Source organism: Ahaetulla prasina, chromosome 11 (assembly GCF_028640845.1).
Source record: "Ahaetulla prasina isolate Xishuangbanna chromosome 11, ASM2864084v1, whole genome shotgun sequence".
In the NCBI taxonomy this organism is placed as follows: Eukaryota; Metazoa; Chordata; class Lepidosauria; order Squamata; family Colubridae; genus Ahaetulla; species Ahaetulla prasina.
In genome coordinates, this window is record NC_080549.1 from 2,096,658 (window position 1) to 2,113,142 (window position 16,485).

The 16,485-nt window shown below is 40.7% G+C and overlaps 1 protein-coding gene across 3 annotated transcripts; it reads left to right on the top strand.

Moving 5' to 3' along the window:
* Positions 1-5,040: 5,040 nt before the first annotated feature.
* On the top strand, positions 5,041-12,785 carry VGLL1 (vestigial like family member 1). 3 transcript variants are annotated; one of them, XM_058197169.1, is made up of 5 exons: positions 5,041-5,198; positions 7,616-7,642; positions 7,760-7,983; positions 10,663-11,050; positions 11,248-12,785. In XM_058197169.1, the coding sequence occupies exons 3-5, from the start codon at positions 7,773-7,775 to the stop codon at positions 11,258-11,260; spliced, it is 612 nt and encodes a 203-aa protein (XP_058053152.1). In that variant the 5' UTR covers positions 5,041-5,198; positions 7,616-7,642; positions 7,760-7,772; the 3' UTR covers positions 11,261-12,785. The 3 variants fall into 3 exon arrangements, with proteins under 3 accessions (XP_058053152.1, XP_058053151.1, XP_058053153.1); XM_058197168.1 differs by lacking the exon at positions 7,616-7,642 and having other exon boundaries at positions 5,042-5,198; XM_058197170.1 differs by lacking the exon at positions 7,616-7,642 and having other exon boundaries at positions 5,056-5,077.
* Positions 12,786-16,485: the final 3,700 nt, after the last annotated feature.

The following is a 16,485-nucleotide window of genomic DNA, read 5'->3' on the forward strand; positions in this document are numbered from 1 at the left end:
CACACCAAGTTTGCTGTTTTAGCTGGAACGATGGAAAAACTTTAAGTCAGGATCTCAGCCTAGTCGTCGCTCAAGACGGATGATTATGCAAATGATTTTCTGTTGCCGCCAAAGGTAGCAAACCTAAAAGTGGAATTTCCAGCTTTTGTCTCTCTTCGTTGGGAGCAAGGAGGAGGTCAGAGATTAAATTCAACTTGGCATTTCCCGAGGACATCGTTGACTGTTGAGCATCTCCTTGGACCCTTTAGGAATCTTCACCGATGGGAAAAAAAGCTCTTTTGCTGAATAATCTTTTGTAGAATAAAGCTAAGTGCTTAATGGACCGGTTTTGTACCTTGAGTTTGTGATTATCTCTTGAAAATGCTTGTGTTGCCTTTGAACTGTTTGTCTTGAAGATACTCACCGCTAACACCTGACATAAAACACATGAGAATTTGAGTACACTGAAAATGGGTGGTTAGAAATCAGCCGCTTAAAAGATTGCCATCTGTCCAAACGAAATATGTGGCAATGTTTTAATGCACAGGCCTGTCCCAGATTGTTCTCTTCCTGCTTTATGTTGCGATGTATGATGACAACGAATGAGGTCAGTGAAACTTATGCAAGACTTCACATAGGAACTATAGTGTGATAGTTCCAAATTAAAATATTTCTGGAATTTAAATGATTATTCCATTACAAAAAATCTTTGTGGCCTTATTTGTGGAGGAAAATAAATCTCAGACCAGACCTAAGTAGTATTCATAGGCTTTGAGGACAGAAGGATCAAAACTTAAAATAAATAGTTGTCGTTTCCAAACTTTATATTCCTTAGGAAAATTTGGTTGTTGCTATTCTGGAGAATATAATCTAACTGCTTCCTTCCACCTCATGTATGTCTCCTATACATTTTGACCTGAATTTCTCTGGTATTCCACCGTGCTTCGTGTTTGTAAATCTGTAATCATCTTCAAATGGCATAATTCCAGATTTTGAGATTAGTATCATTAGTATGTCAGTTGTCCCACTAGAGGCAAGAATACTTTAGACCATTGCTACACAACACTGAAAGATGCTTATTGGTCTTTGCCACGAACTGCTGTAGGACACTCTGATCATTGCATGATTCACCTTGTACCTGCTTACAGGCAAAGACTTAAAACCACAAAACCAACAATTAAATCAGTGAAGACTTGGACTGAAGAGGTAAAGTTAAAGCTACAAGCTTGCTTTGACTTCACTGATTGGAATATTTTTGAAGATACCTCTGCAGACCTCAATGAACTCACAGATATTGTAACATCATACGTCAGCTTCTGTGAATACCTATGTGTACCCACTAGGAACTTGCGAATATACAGTTACAACAAACCTTGGTTCTCGGCTAAACTTAAGCAGCTACATTCCAAAGAGGAAGACTACAGAAAGGATGATAAAATGCTATACAATCAGGCCAGAAATGTATTAACAAGGGAGATCAGAGCAGCAAAAAGAAGCTACTCTGAAAAGCTAAACAATCTGTTCTCAACAAATGAGCCAGCAAATGTGTGGAAAACTCTTAAAAATATCACCGGCTACGGCAAACCTTCCCAGGCTGAAGGAAATCAACAATTGGCAGATGACCTGAACGTGTTTTACTGCAAGTTTGAAACGAAACTACAGCCACCTATCTTCACAACCCCCATCAGACACACCAATGAATGAATGTATCTTTTCTTTTATGTACACTGAGAGCATATGGACCGAGACAAATTCCTTGTGTGTCCAAACACAGTTAGCCAATAAAAAATTCTATTCTGTAGCACAATTCATAATAAGTGATAAAATATTTATTAGAACAGAATAGAATAGCATAATGTTTCAGAGACAGAATAAAAGGTTCATTTCTACCTTCATTTTTATACAGATATACTTTATCTCCGCAAAATATTAGTGGAATTAATCTCGTAGAAAAACTGGCCATTTTTACGCAAAACCAGACTTTCTGTTACCATATTTTAGTGTGTTGTCACATGATTGTGTTACAGATACAGCTACTTGGGAAGATTGGATGCACCACTAGACTTGGACTTTTCATTTTGTTGGCATTGTTCAGTCCTGCTGTTGCAAATTACAGTTTCCTTACAACATAAGGATTTACTCAGGGATAAGTGAATTAATTTGAATTTCTTACAGTTAAAAATGGAGATGAACAGCACTTCTTATTTAAATGACAACTTCCATTACCTAGGGCCAAGTCTAAATGAAATCCAGTTTGAACCGATTTGTTCTACAAATTACACATAAAATTCTTCCTCCTATGAGACACGCTATTAAGCAAGACCTCCTTCCTAGGCTGGTATAGACTTCTATGACATCATCATGCAATCCATCCTCAATGTTTATATTTTTGCAATCATTATCAACGTCTTTCCCAATCTGGTGCTATATTCTGGTAACCGTCTAAGACTTTATTCAACACTAACTGGCAAAATCAGGATTTGTTACAACACCCGCAGGTAAGTTTTGGGGACCCAGCGTTCTGCCTCTTTAAAAAATCAAGTATTTCTCAACCTTGGCAACTTGTGGATGTCGATTCCCAGAATTTCCCAGCCACCCATGTTGCCACCAAGTACAGTAAAAGTTAGACATGACCTCATGGTGGCTTGAGCTGAAATATTTTTTCAGGTATCTTTTATGTACACTGAGAGCCTATGCACCAAAGACAAATTCCTTGAGGGTCCAATCACACTTGGCCAATAAAAAATTCTATTCTATTCTATTCTATTCTATTCTATTCTATTCTATTCTATTCTATTCTATTCTATCCCAAGGAACTGCTGATTCAGTTCTACAGAGGAATTATTGAGTCTGTCATTTGCACCTCTATAACTGTCTGGTTCGGTTCTGCAACCCAACAAGAAAAACACAGACTTCAGAGGATAATTAGAACTGTAGAAAAAATAATTGCTACCAACCTGCCTTCCATTGAGGACCTGTATACTGCACGAATCAAGAAGAGGGCCGTGAAAATATTTACAGACCCCTCACATCCTAGACATAAACTGTTTCAACTCCTACCCTCAAAACGACGCTATAGAGCACTGCACACCAGAACAACTAGACACAAGAACAGTTTTTTCCCGAAGGCCATCACTCTGCTAAACAAATCATTCCCTCAACACTGTCAGACTGTTTACTGAATCTGCACTACTATTAATCGTCTCCTAGTTCCCATCACCAATCTCTTTCCACGTATGACTGTATAAACTATAACTTGTTGCTGGCAATCCTTTTTTTTTTTTTATTGAAAGAGTTTTTTAAAAAAACAAAGACATTTCTCCCCCCTTTTTTCCCCCCTCCCAAAACCCCCTTCCCCTCCTTCCCCGGCTTCCCGGGTCAATCACAAGGTATTGTTATACATAAACCAAACATAGAATAAAATTTTCCTTCAATCCAATTAACCACATCCAAAGCTTTTCATCTCCCAACCCCTCCCATTACATAAAATAACTTTCTAATTATTCAAAGGCAATCTGATATTTCTTAATCTGATATCTGTTTTGTAGATAATCAATCCATTTTTTCCATTCAATTAAATATCTTTCCTGCGTATTGTCTTTTAAAAAAGCTGAGATTTTAGCCATCTCAGCCAAATTAATGACTTTCAGTATCCATTCTTCTATTGTAGGTACCTCTTCTTTCTTCCAGTATTGTCCAATCAACAGTCTTGCTGCTGTTATTAAATTCAGAATCAGTTTAGTCTCAATCCCTGTACAATCCGTTATAATTCCCAAAAGGAAAAATTGTGGCAGGAACTTTATCTTCTTCTTCAGTACATTTTGAATAATCCACCAAATTCTTATCCAAAAGACCTTAATTTTCTTGCAAGTCCACCAAATATGAAAATATGTAGCGTCATCACAATCACACCTCCAACATTTCGCTTGGATATTAGGATACATACGTGATAATTTTTTGGGATCTAAGTGCCATCTATAAAACATCTTATAAAAATTTTCCCTTAAATTCTGTGCTTGTGTAAACGTTGCTGGCAATCCTTATGATTTATATTGATATATTGACCATCAATTGTGTTGTAAATGTTGTACCTTGATGAACGTATCTTTTCTTTTATGTACACTGAGAGCATATGCACCAAGACAAATTCCTCGGGTGTCCAATCACACTTGGCCAATAAAATTCTATTCTATTCTATTCTATTTGACTCTTTGGGCAGTTGCCAGCAGTTAAGACTCAGTTCAAGTCATACATACAGAATGCAAATTGGTGCCTGGAACAATATATGAATATTCAGATTCTCCTTGACTTTTGGCCACAATTGAGCCCAAAATTTTGTTGCTAAGTGAGACATTTGTTAAGCCAGTTTTGAACCATTTTATGACCTTTCTTGCCACAGTTGCTAAGTGAAACACTGCAGTGGTTAAGTTAGTAACACAGTTGTAAAATGAATCTGGCTTGCCCTCTGACTTTTGTTTCTCAGGAGGTCATCAAAGGGGATCACATGACCCCAGGATCCTGCAACTGCCATAAGTATGAGTCAGTTGCCAGGCGTCTGAATTTTGATCTCGTGGATGCTGCTGCTGTCGTCGGGAAAAACAGTCATAAGCCCCTTTTTATAGTGCCGCCCTAACTTTGAACTAAATGAACTGTTGTAAGTTGATAACTACAGGTCTATATTCAACAATTTAATCACATGAGCCCTGGAATTAGAGGCTAGTAGCAAATACTAAATGAGGAACAAGGAAGTTAAACAGAAGAATGTTAAAAAGGGAAGCCTAGAGTCATTACACCGTAGTTACAGAATAACTACACCAATCCACCTATAAGAAAAAAGCTGGCTTTTTAAAAATTGAAGTCTTGTCCGTCTTGCATTACTGGGAACAGATTTTCACTCCGGAGACCCGGTTTGTAGCTTGGGCCCAAACCCTGGGTGCTAGCTCTAGTTTACAAGCACCCTGAACAGTCCTTTTTATTGTCTTCTTTCCTGAAACCTCTAAACCTGGTTGACTTGTCAGAGTGCATTTCACACATTCCTGTTCCTGAGCCTGAAGGATACGCCTAGTTCCCTCACTGCTAAAGGAACAGAAAACTGCTGGTACGGTCTGGTGCTTTTTCTCCTTGTTGTTGAGTTGCTATAGGGCTCACATACCTGGAGCAGAAATTCACGGAGAATCACAGCATGAAGTGAACTCAGGTGGGGTCTCGCTAGACCAAAGGTATGAAAATCGTCTTGAGTTCCTCTTACTTAAAAGTTTAATCCAAGCAAGGGAACAGCTGCATCTAATGGAGACGTCTATAAGTAAAGTTAGGGGAGATGTAATGTGTTTAGTGGAGAGTTACAGTTTCTGGAATTGGTTGACTGAGATGCACTCACTTAGCAAGGTTCTCTGTTATTATGGTTTCCAACGAGTGGTATTGTTGACGTTTTAAAAATGGGTGTATTCCTGACTAGTTCTGAACTTCTTCTTGTGTAGCTCTTCGGCATCTAATCTGATCATGTGAATCTTGGTTGGTAATCAAGTGTTCAATCAATCAAACGGGTTGAAGTCCACCTATCTTTGCTCGCTACTTGGAAGGAATATGAACACAATAGAGGGAGACAGTAGAGGGAGGTGGACATCTGGAATAGGATATCTGCTTGGTCATTGTGGACAACAGATACTGGGCTCTTGCCCTCAATCTTGAAGGAACTGACTTTATACTTAAAGCTTCTGGTATTTAAAAAAAACAAGAAAATTAAATTCTCCTGCCACTTTCTGTGGAAGAACTATTTTCATTCTCAAATACTGATTGGGAATTCAAAAAGATAATTACTTGGAGGAAACTTATCTTCTCAAAGTCATGTGTCTCCAGAGTCAGGCTACATTTCCTACCAGATGGGGACTCTTAGTCATTGGGTATGGACAGTGTTGTCCTTTTTGAAGAACTGGATTGCGCATCTTTGGGTTCTCTTGGGTTCAGACCGGCAACCAAGAAGACACATTCAATATTTTTTGATGAAGGGTGAGTTACCGAGTCTGTGAGGTGCCACTTAAAAAGTATTTAGGCTTCCCATGCAAGTCCTACCCATTGGCTGTGTTTATACAACATGCTAAACCATAAACCATGCTTTACACATTGACCAAACCACCAGTGATCACAGTGACTCAATATGTTGGCCATTATACTCACATGCTTGGTTTGGTTGTCTCTGGATGTTGTAGAAGTCCTGATGGTTCCCGAGATCATCAAGGAACATTCTCCTAGAAAAGAATGTGGCTTCAGGAAGGGCAGCCCCACATCTTCAACTGTTGAAGTGTCCTAATTAATCATAGAATTATAGAACTGTGAAATTGGAAGGAGCTACAAGGATCTTCTAAAGCAGGGATCTCCAACCTTGTCAACTTTAAGACTTGTGGACTTCAACTCCCAGAGTTCCTCAGCCAGCAAAGCTGGCTGAGGCACTCTGGGAGTTGAAGTCCACAAGTCTTAAAGTTGACAAGGTTCGAGACCCCTGTTCTAAAGCATTGTATAGGACGACCAGTTTATCGAGAGGTGGCCATCCACCCTCTTTTTAAAGCCTTCAGAGGTGGACAACTTGTAGCCTCAGTTATTCTACTCTGCGTTCCCTTGTTACACATATTTTACTGTGAGGAAATTTTTTCCTTCTATGTAAGTGAAATTGTGGTAGCCACAAATATATCACCTATTTTTGGGTCCTGGTTTCTGTTGCAAATGGAAAATAGCGCCTTCTTCTCTCTGGGACCTTTTAGCTACCTGAACACTGCTCTAATTTATTTTATTTATTTATTTAATTTGTCAAGTACATATTAGATAATATATATAAGTATAAGCATGAATTGAATACATAAAATGAATACAATTAAAGGGAACATTAGGATAGGGACGGTAGGCATGCTGGTGCTCTTATGTACGCCCCTTACAGACCTCTTAGGAATGGGGTGAGGTCAATAGTAAATAGTCTTTGGTTAAAGTTTTGGGGATTTTGGGAAGAGACCACAGAGTCTGGTAGTGCATTCCAGGCATTAACAACTCTGTTACTGAAGTCATATTTTCTGCAATCGAGTTTGGAGCGGTTCACTTTAAGTTTGTATCTATTGTGTGCTCGTGTATTGTTGTGGTTGAAGCTGAAGTAGTAATTGACAGGTAGGACATTGTAGCAGATGATTTTATGAGCTCTGCTTAGATCATACCGAAGGCAGCATAGTTCTAAATTTTCTAAGCCCAAAATTTCAAGTCTGGTAGCATAAGGTATTTTGTTGCGAGTGGAGGACTCTTCTTATGAAATATTTCTGGACATGTTCAATTGTTTTAATGTCTGATATGCAGTGCGGGTTCCAGACAGAGGAGCTGTATTCAAGAATTGGTCTAGCAAATGTTTTGTATGCTCTGGTTAGCAGTGTAATATTACAGGAGAAGAAGCTATGCAAGATTAGGTTTACAGGCCTTAATGCCTTTTTGGTGATGTTGTTACAGTGGACTTTGGCACTTAGATCATTTGATATGAGTACTCCAAGGTCCTTGACAGGCTGAAGGTCATCTATAAGGTCATGTCCACTCACCTTGTATTTTGTGTTCTGATTCCTTTTGCCAATGTGTCTCTCATGTCTTCTCTCTTTCTTGTTTTCTCCAGTTAGAACATCCCAAGCCTAAACTCTGAGTAAGCAGTGATCTTGGGGAGTGGGGGGAGGGGAGGAAGCAGGAGACAATTGGTTGCATGTACTCCATGTCACCATCAACTCCATGTACACCTTTCTTGTGTTGCGTTTATTTTCAGGTTATTTCCCAGTATGGAAGAGACAAAGAATAATTCCACAAAGCTGAGTAGAACGAAACAGCCAGTAAAAACAGAATGGGGAGCCCATTACATGGTATTGACCTACTTCCAAGGAGACACTAATAGCATGGTGGATGAACATTTCTCCAGAGCTTTGAGCGTCACCAAAAACCCGCAGGACCTGAGTAGAGACAACGGTGCCAAAGATGGCCTTATTAACAATGGTGAGCTTGTCACCCATGGCTTGTTCTACTAATTTCATAGATAGCAACTCATTCGACAAAGGATCCTTATTGACAATAGATTTCCTCATCGTGTCATTGTATTGATGTTTAACAAAACCGGTTGGTCGCTTCAGGGACACGGATTCAATCTGAGCTGTGACTAAGAGGGTTTCTTCCAGGTCTCCACAATCTTTCATACACTATGTGCCTGGGAAATGGAGGTCAAGAAATATGAAAAACATTCCTCAAACCAGCCCAGGTTATTTTGCTATCCGTAGTAAAGATGAAGTTGGCACTCATTCCTTATACAGAAAACTCTTTTTTCAACACTACCTTTGTAGGTTTCTCTACCAACCTTGAAAGCCATAGAAACATAGAAAACGGAGGGCAGAAAAAGACCTAGTAATCCTTCAAGTCTGTGGATCATACATAGAAGATCCACGCTTCTGTTCCATCTGAAAGCCAATAATTCCAGTGAAGTTGTCATGTCCAGGAAGACCCCAAACTAATTTCTGCTCTAAAGAAAGGTCATTTTATAAGAATAGAATAGGATAGGATAGGATAGGATAGGATAGGATAGAATAGAATAGAATAGAATTAGAATTAGAATTAGAATTAGAATTAGAATTAGAATTAGAATTAGAATTACAGAGTTGGAAGGGACCTTGGAGGTCTTCTAGTCCAACCCCCTGCTTAGGCAGGAAACCCTACACCACTTCAGATAAATGGTTATCCAACATCTTCTTAAAAACTTCCAGTGTTGGAGCATTCATGACTTCTGGAGGCAAGCAGTTCCCCTGTTTAATTGTTCTAACTGTCAGGAAATTGCTCCTTAGTTCTAGATTGCTTCTCTCCTTGATTAGCTTTGACCCATTGCTTCTTGTCCTGCCTTCAGGTGCTTTGGAGAATAGTTTGACTCCCTCTTCTTTGGGGCAGCCCCTGAGATATTGGAAGACTGCTATCATGTCCTAGTCCTTCTTTTCATTAAACTAGACACACCCAGTTCCTGCAACCGTTCTTCATATGTTTTAGCCTCCAGTCCCCTAATCCTCTTTGTTGTTCTTCTCTGCACTTTTTCTAGAGTCTCCACATCTTTTTTACATTGTGGCGACCAAAACTGAATTCAATATTCCAAGTGTGGCCTTATCAAGGCCTTATAAAGTGGTATTAACCCTTCACGTGATCTTGATTCTATCCCTCTGTTCATGCAGCCTAGAACTATGTTGGCTTTTTTGGCAGCTGCTGCATACGGCTGGCTTGTATTTACATTTAACCTCATTGTGCCATTCATATCCATCCTTTTCTGCCCCATTTTGTTTCTCAACCTGTGATGAAGTAGACTTCCTGTGAGAAGGATTCATTTCAGATCAAAGCATAGGTGCCCAACCACACCACAGGAAGTTGATGAATATGTCAGCAGTTGTTTTTTTTTTAAAAAAAAGCTTCTTCAAAAAGGGAGACACTGAAGATTATAATCTATTTGATTTTGCTGCTGTTTTGAAGTGGGTTCCACTCTGCCTTTTTTCTAGAAGGAATTTTGGGAGATTCATCTTATAAAGTAGAGTCAAGAACAGGTGTGTTGTTCTCCAAGAGTAAAATTCTGATATCTTGGCTGATCTGGAGAACCTAACTTCTGACAAAACCCCAGACCAGAAAACACAACGTCCTATGAAAGGAACTAGCCAGTATCAACCTAACTTCACTCAAAAGGTTTCCTTCTCAATGATTCTCTTTTGTGCCAAAACAAGGAATTAATTCACCAAACTTAGTTGGGTCCTCACCGGAACAGGCAATTCCTTGGCCCTAAAATCTGATGGATGTTCATGTGCTTGGTGACCCACAAACCAATCCAACATCCCAAGCTCAACTCCTTGAGTTATGGTCTTCAGATGTTGCTGAACTTCCTTGCCCAGCAACCAATGCTTGGGATGCGATCAACACAGACCAAAATTTCTCATTGCTTCTGGAACCAATCACATCTAGATGACTACTCTTCTGGTTATTTTTTCCCACTCTCACAAAAAACATTATTTCTGTAACTTTTTCAGCATTTGGTATCTTTTTGCAAACTCAAGTGGATCAGGCACCAGCAAAATGAGCAAAGCTACTGGACTGAAGGCAAATATTAGTTGTGTCTGTCTCTTCATACCAGCCCTTCAAATTATTTTTCACAGACCAGAATCTTCCCAGTTTATACATGAGTAATTTAGAGAGCCAGTTTGGTTTACTGGTTAAGGCACCAGAGTAGAAAGCTGGAGATCCTGAGTTCAAGTCCTGCCTGAGCCAAGAAAGCCAACTGGGTGATTTTGAGATCAAACACCAGGAGACTGTGAGTTCTAGTTCCTCCTTAGGCATGAAAGTCAGTGTGATAACTTTGGGCCAAATACCAGGAGACGGTGCGAGTTCTAGTTCTTCCTTAGGCATGAAAACTGGGTGACCTTGGACCAGTCCTTCTCTCTCAACCCAACCCACCTCACAAGATTGTTGTTGTGGGGAAATTAAGAGTAGGAAGATGGATTTGGATTTGGATTTGGATTTGCGTCCTGGAGTTATTTGTAAAAGTAATAAAGGTGGGATACCAATAAATAAATAAATAAAAATGTACCTATCATTGGAAAAAAGTGATACCCCTCACCTTGGAACTTGAATGCATCCTCTTGGCATTTTTTTCCCCAACAGAAAACCATCAACCTTCTCACGGGTGGAGTCTTCCACCCCATTGGACCAAGCCCTATGGGGCATCCTCCCCTTTGAACCTGTGCGCTTCGGACGAAAACCCAATTGTTCCCGTGATGGATGTCTACCAGCCTTCCATTCTCCAGGGAGCTTCTCCAGTGACCGCTGAGCTCTGGCCTTCGTCTTCTGGGGGTGATCCACATTTGACGCCAGTTTCGAGGTACCCAACCACTGATCTGCATATGGCACAAGACGGCATGTCGGATGAGAAATACGGTTCTCTGTTGGGCCTCCTGGAGCAGGAGAGATGTTCTCGGCCCGTCCAAGAGCTGTTTGATTCCCGATCAGCTTGTCTTACGGATTCAGCTGGGTTGCAAAATATGAGCCAGAGGTAAATCCGTCCAGGTTGATGTCGTGATTCTTTACTGCTTTCAAGATGTGTGTGGGGGGTGTATGTTCGCTGCCTTGAGTGATTTCTAAAAATGCTAAAGGCAGGATGTAAATAAATAAGTAAATAAATTAATAACCATTCAGTTCCTGTAATACTTGAATATTATCCCCTAACTGTCAATCTCTTGTGTTTTCTAGGTATCCCTGCTAATGGCCAATTTGCACTTTTAAAACAAATGGACCCATTTGCTTATTATTTTAAGACTTTCTGAGGACTTCGCAGAGCTGCAGATTAAGAAAAGCAGTCAAATGGTAATGAACCGCCATTTTCTCTCACCAGATTTTTTTTTTTCACGTGCTTTTCATTTTCGGAATGGGTTGAAGGAGACGCTCGCCCATCTGCCCAACGGCGTGCAAAAATCCAGTTTTCTCATGGAAAACCTCCCCGTCTCTAGTTTTCAAATCCAGCTGAAATTGGGTCCCCTCTGACTTCCTGGGGTCTCCTCATCTTGGAGGTCTCCAAGACCCTTCATCCAGGACCTTCGGCCACTCTTTAGCCTACAAATGTTCCATCCCGGGTCGCCTGTTGTTTGTTTCTGAACCGAATCTCAGTTTAGAAACAATATAAAAAATAGTTTGAGCCGGGCTGGCAAAATTGCCACACGATGGCAGCAGATCTCAGAATGTGGCCACATCCTAGGCTGAAGCTCACACCCTCCACCAGGCCCTGGCGTGGAACGATCCAGGCTGCAGATGCTAAACGAAGGGCCTTCTTTAGAACTGACCTAAATTTTTGCCATTGGGAAGCTGAACTCAATGAGCGAGAGAACATCCCATGTACTGTAAGAGAAACTGATGGCTTTCTTCTGTCCAAACCATTGTTTTTGACACACACACACACACACACACACACTTGTGTGGATTCTGCTCTTGGCAACCGAAACCCAAAGGGTGTTGCTCATATCAAGTACATCTCCCTCCCTCTTCACAAGAGCAGTCGGTGTTAGAGGAGGAAGCTTATGATGTGTCCATTGAGGGCAATCTTGTCTATACTGGTCCACCACGGCTTCTCAAGAGAAGATCTCCCGTTATTCACCAGGTGACCCTTTGATGGCTGGGCAGGTTGGGTAGTGCGAACCTAGCCTTATGTTGTGACCCAGGCCCAAGTAGGTAGTAGGAAACTCAGTCACTGTAAAAACAAACAAACGTTATTGGAACAGCTGAGAATTAACTCATTCTCAGCGTAGTCCAAACGAAATCAAAGCAAATTCCTCCCAACACAATTCCTCAGCCCTATCACCAAACTTGGTCTAATTAGGCAAACTGCCAAAGGCCTTTCTTGGCAAAAGTTCAGAAGACGCCAATATGAAGCAAGTGCAACAAGACAAAGCTATCAACATTGTTTTCCGGCAAAGAGCCCAACGCCATTGCTGGTCTTTTAAGCCTTATGGGAGGGGCCAATCATCTCTTGGTCCTAACTCCCAAGTCGTCCTCTTTGCTTCAGCTGCTCTTGCCTTCTGGCAGCTCTTCTCATGTGTGCATTAGGAACAGGCTCCTCCTGTTCCTCTGCCTCACTACTGTCAGCCTCTGGAGGCTCTGGAGTTTGCACATCACTTCCTGATGGCCCTGGCCCCACCTCAGCCTCCGACGCCTTATTTGGATTGCTTTCCAGTCTGGAAACGTGCCGTGTGAACTTGGAGAAGGAGTCACCAATTAAAGCTGATGCATTTCCTGAGGAGCATTTGTGTGGCTTTTCTTCAAAACATACGTGTGGGGGCAGTGGTGGGATTCAAATAATTTAACAACCGGTTCTCTGCCGTAATGATTTTTTCCAACAACCAGTTCACCAAACTGCTCAGAAAGTTAACCACCGGTTCTCCCGAAGTGGTGAGAACTGGCTGAATCCCACCACTGTGTGGGGGCCTCCTAAGCATGATGCCAAACACCAGAGTAACTGGCTAGGGGTGTCCACCTGTTAAGAAAAACAGAACTGTGTCTCCACTCTGCTGTGGCCATCCGTTTGATTTTGGGCCAGAAACCCTGCTGATGGAAAGATCGCCCTCATTAAGTAGGTTAGCGAGCACCAAACAACGCCAGCTTCTGATTACTACCCGGTGGAAGGAGTTTTGAGTTGTCCTGGTGTCAGTAAAGGGGCCTAAAATGAGAAGGCCCTGCTCAAATTGAGTTCCATGGGATTAGAGAGCGTGGTGGGATCTTTGGTGCTCTGTGAGCAAGGTGGTTTCCTTGCAGGTGTTTCCTTACCAAACTAGGTAACATCAGTGCATCAGTTGGGTAATGAAAAATCTGCAAGCAAACCACCTTGCTCACAGAACACCAAGGATCCCAGAACCACCTTCCCCCCCACCCACTCCTCCTCCCATTCTTCTCTACTCCACAAACCCCACTCCCTTGTAGTACTGATGGTGTTCCCTAGCTGGGTCATGAAATGTCTGCAGGAAAACCAGCAAGCTCATAGAGCACCCAGGATCCCTCAGTCCAGCCCTAAGCTACAAATAAATACTCTCTTCCCATGATTAGATAGCACTTGCCGGGATTTTATACAGGGTTCTAGAGAAGGACTCCACTCACGCCCCCTTCCCTTGCAGTCCCGCAATGATTAAAAACGGTTCTAGATTTTCTAGTCCGTTGAAAATCAAGAGCCCGTTTGCACTTTTCATCTAAGCAGAGATGGCCGAAAACTCAAAGCAAATCCGTAGATTCAGAGCTTCTGAGCTGCTTCATTATGAAGCACCAAAGATTTCCCTTGATTAAAAAAAAATAAATACTAATTTTTAGTTTTTTAGAATCTACACTCTCCAGCTCAAAGGCAACAGTAAAAAACCTTCAACCCTGGAGGTTTTCAAGAAGAGACTAGATAACCATTTGTCTGAAATGCTGTAGGGCTCCCTGCCTGAGCAGGGGGTTGGATTAGAACAGGAGTCTCCAACCTTGGTCCCTTTAAGACTTGTGGACTTCAACTTTGCTGGCTGAGGGACTCTGGGAGTTGAAGTCCACAAGTCTTAAAGGGACCAAGGTTGGAGACCCCTGGACTAGAAGACCTCCAAGGTCCCTTCCAACTCTGTTATTCTGTTATTAATAAAATCACGTCCCTCAGCTCAAAAAAGCAATACAGAACTAAATTATGGTCTCTAGACCGCATTATTTTCCTCTACAAAAATCCGTAGAGTTATCTCAGCGATGGTATGTCGCTACGGAGCAGCGAAGAGAAAAAAATGAATATAACCCAAAGCTGGTTTCTTTTCAATCAATGATATAGCCTTGATGGAAACATTTTTGGCCACCCGGAAACAACAAAATTATATCGTCAGCACTTCCAGGTACCTTTTGAGTTTGTTGCAATGGAATTGTTGCAACGGAAGAATGAGATGTCAGAAATGTGTATGCTGGAGGTTAATCTCTTCGATAAACGGACTTAAAAAAATATATGTCATGAAAATAGAGACTGCGGCAAAGCCTATCTGGAATGGAAAAGTTGATTTGGCATGATGGCTTTTTTTTCCTTTTTTTTTTGTGTAGAGTAATGAAATGACATCCTAATGAAATAACCACCTTTGGAAGTATCGATGGGTAGCAATAGAAGTTTTCCAAAACACGAGGCCAAAAATGTCTATGGAGATTCTCCATCATCTAAGGTCATCCAGTTGTCTCAAAGGTGCTTTTTCCAAAAAGCAACTGTTGTTTTTTTTCTTGAGGAAGAAACTTTTTCTTACGAAAGAAGTTTTTTTCTTGAGAAAAGAAACATTTTCTTCTTCCTTAAGAAAAAAATAGCTCAATTGCTCAGTTGAAATGAGGGCAAAAGAAACTCATTCTCAGATGCTCCCATGACAGGACAGTCCTCTAATTAATATAATTCTGCAGGAAGAAACTATAAAAAAATAAAAATTGCAGAGAAAAGAGAGAAAATAGGAGGGGGAAATGAATGAATGAATCAATCAAATCAATCAATCAATCAATCAATGATTCATTTACTCTGCCAATGACCAGAAAAGACAACAAAAACTGTGTAAAACAAATAAATACAATAATATACTAACAAGTAGGAGAAAATATAACCTTCACACTTTTGTTATTGCATTAACACAGTTGTTACCCAGGTGATAAATGTAAAACATTAATAGGCATGTTAAAAAAAACCTCATATACCCCCTACAAGCTACTAGTTAAGATATATCAAACCAAAAGTAATATTTACAACAAGTGTAAATATGTCCTTAACCGATTATATCTTGCTTTTATCACAGCAACTAAAAGATTAAGACGTATTGCATATGTGCACCACCTTATCTATAACAATAACAGAGGCAGGAAATGCATAAATAAATAAAATACAAACTCGCCTTCCCTGTTTAGGTCTTTAGATCTTTAAAGTGTTAATTCAAGATTCAGGTTTTACCATCCTTCACAATGTGAAAAAATGAGACTAGATAACCATTTGTCTATATTATCTAGATAAAAATTGTCTATATTATCAAAATCCAGGCATTAACAACTCTGTTACTGAAGTCATATTGTAGAAAATATGACTTCAGTAACAGAGTTGTTAATGCCTGGAATGCACTACCTGACTCTGTGGTCTCATCCCAAAATTCCCAAAGCTTTAATCAAAGACTATCTACGGTTGACCTCACCCCATTCCTAAGAGATCTGTAAGGGGCGTGCATAAGAGCACCAGTGTGCCTACCGTTCCTGTCCTAATGTTCCCTTTGGTTGTATTCAATTTCTGTGGTTATTTCATGCTTATATATATTGGTGTGTTTGACAAAATAAATAAATAAATAGATTTATTTCTTTTATGTACACTGAGAGCATATGCACCAAGACAAATTCCTTGTGTGTCCAATCACACTTGGCCAATAAAAAATTCTATTCTATTCTATAAAATGGTTCCCTTGCATGACATAATTCTGGGATTCGTGCTTTGAACCAGGGATGGGCTGCTGGGGGTTCGCAGGGGGTTCGGGAGAACCTCTAGCTAAGATTCTGTGCAGTTCGAAGAACCCCCAAATCCCACTCCTGGCTCACCCCCCCTGCCCCTCCCCTCCCAGGAGTCCCCATGCGGCCCTTTTCACATCATTTCACCCTCTTTTCACATCATAAATGTTGACGGCATTGATTAGCAATCTGAAGCTTCAGGCAAGGGTCACTGAGCTGAAGATTTTGAGGGGCCTTCTTCTAGAAAAAAACGAGACCTCTGGTCATGGCTATTCATCAGGAACAATACATGGAACCTCTTTCTTCAGAATTGCAATCAAAGGGGGATAAGAAAAGAGCATCATTTGCCAGCTTTCCAGAGAAATCATGTTGGACTATATAAGTTTTTCTGAATGAAATATATAGTCAGCATATAGCAGCTGAGGACACCAAAGAAGGCTGAAATAGATGGACTTTTGAACTTAAGCCAGATATATATATATC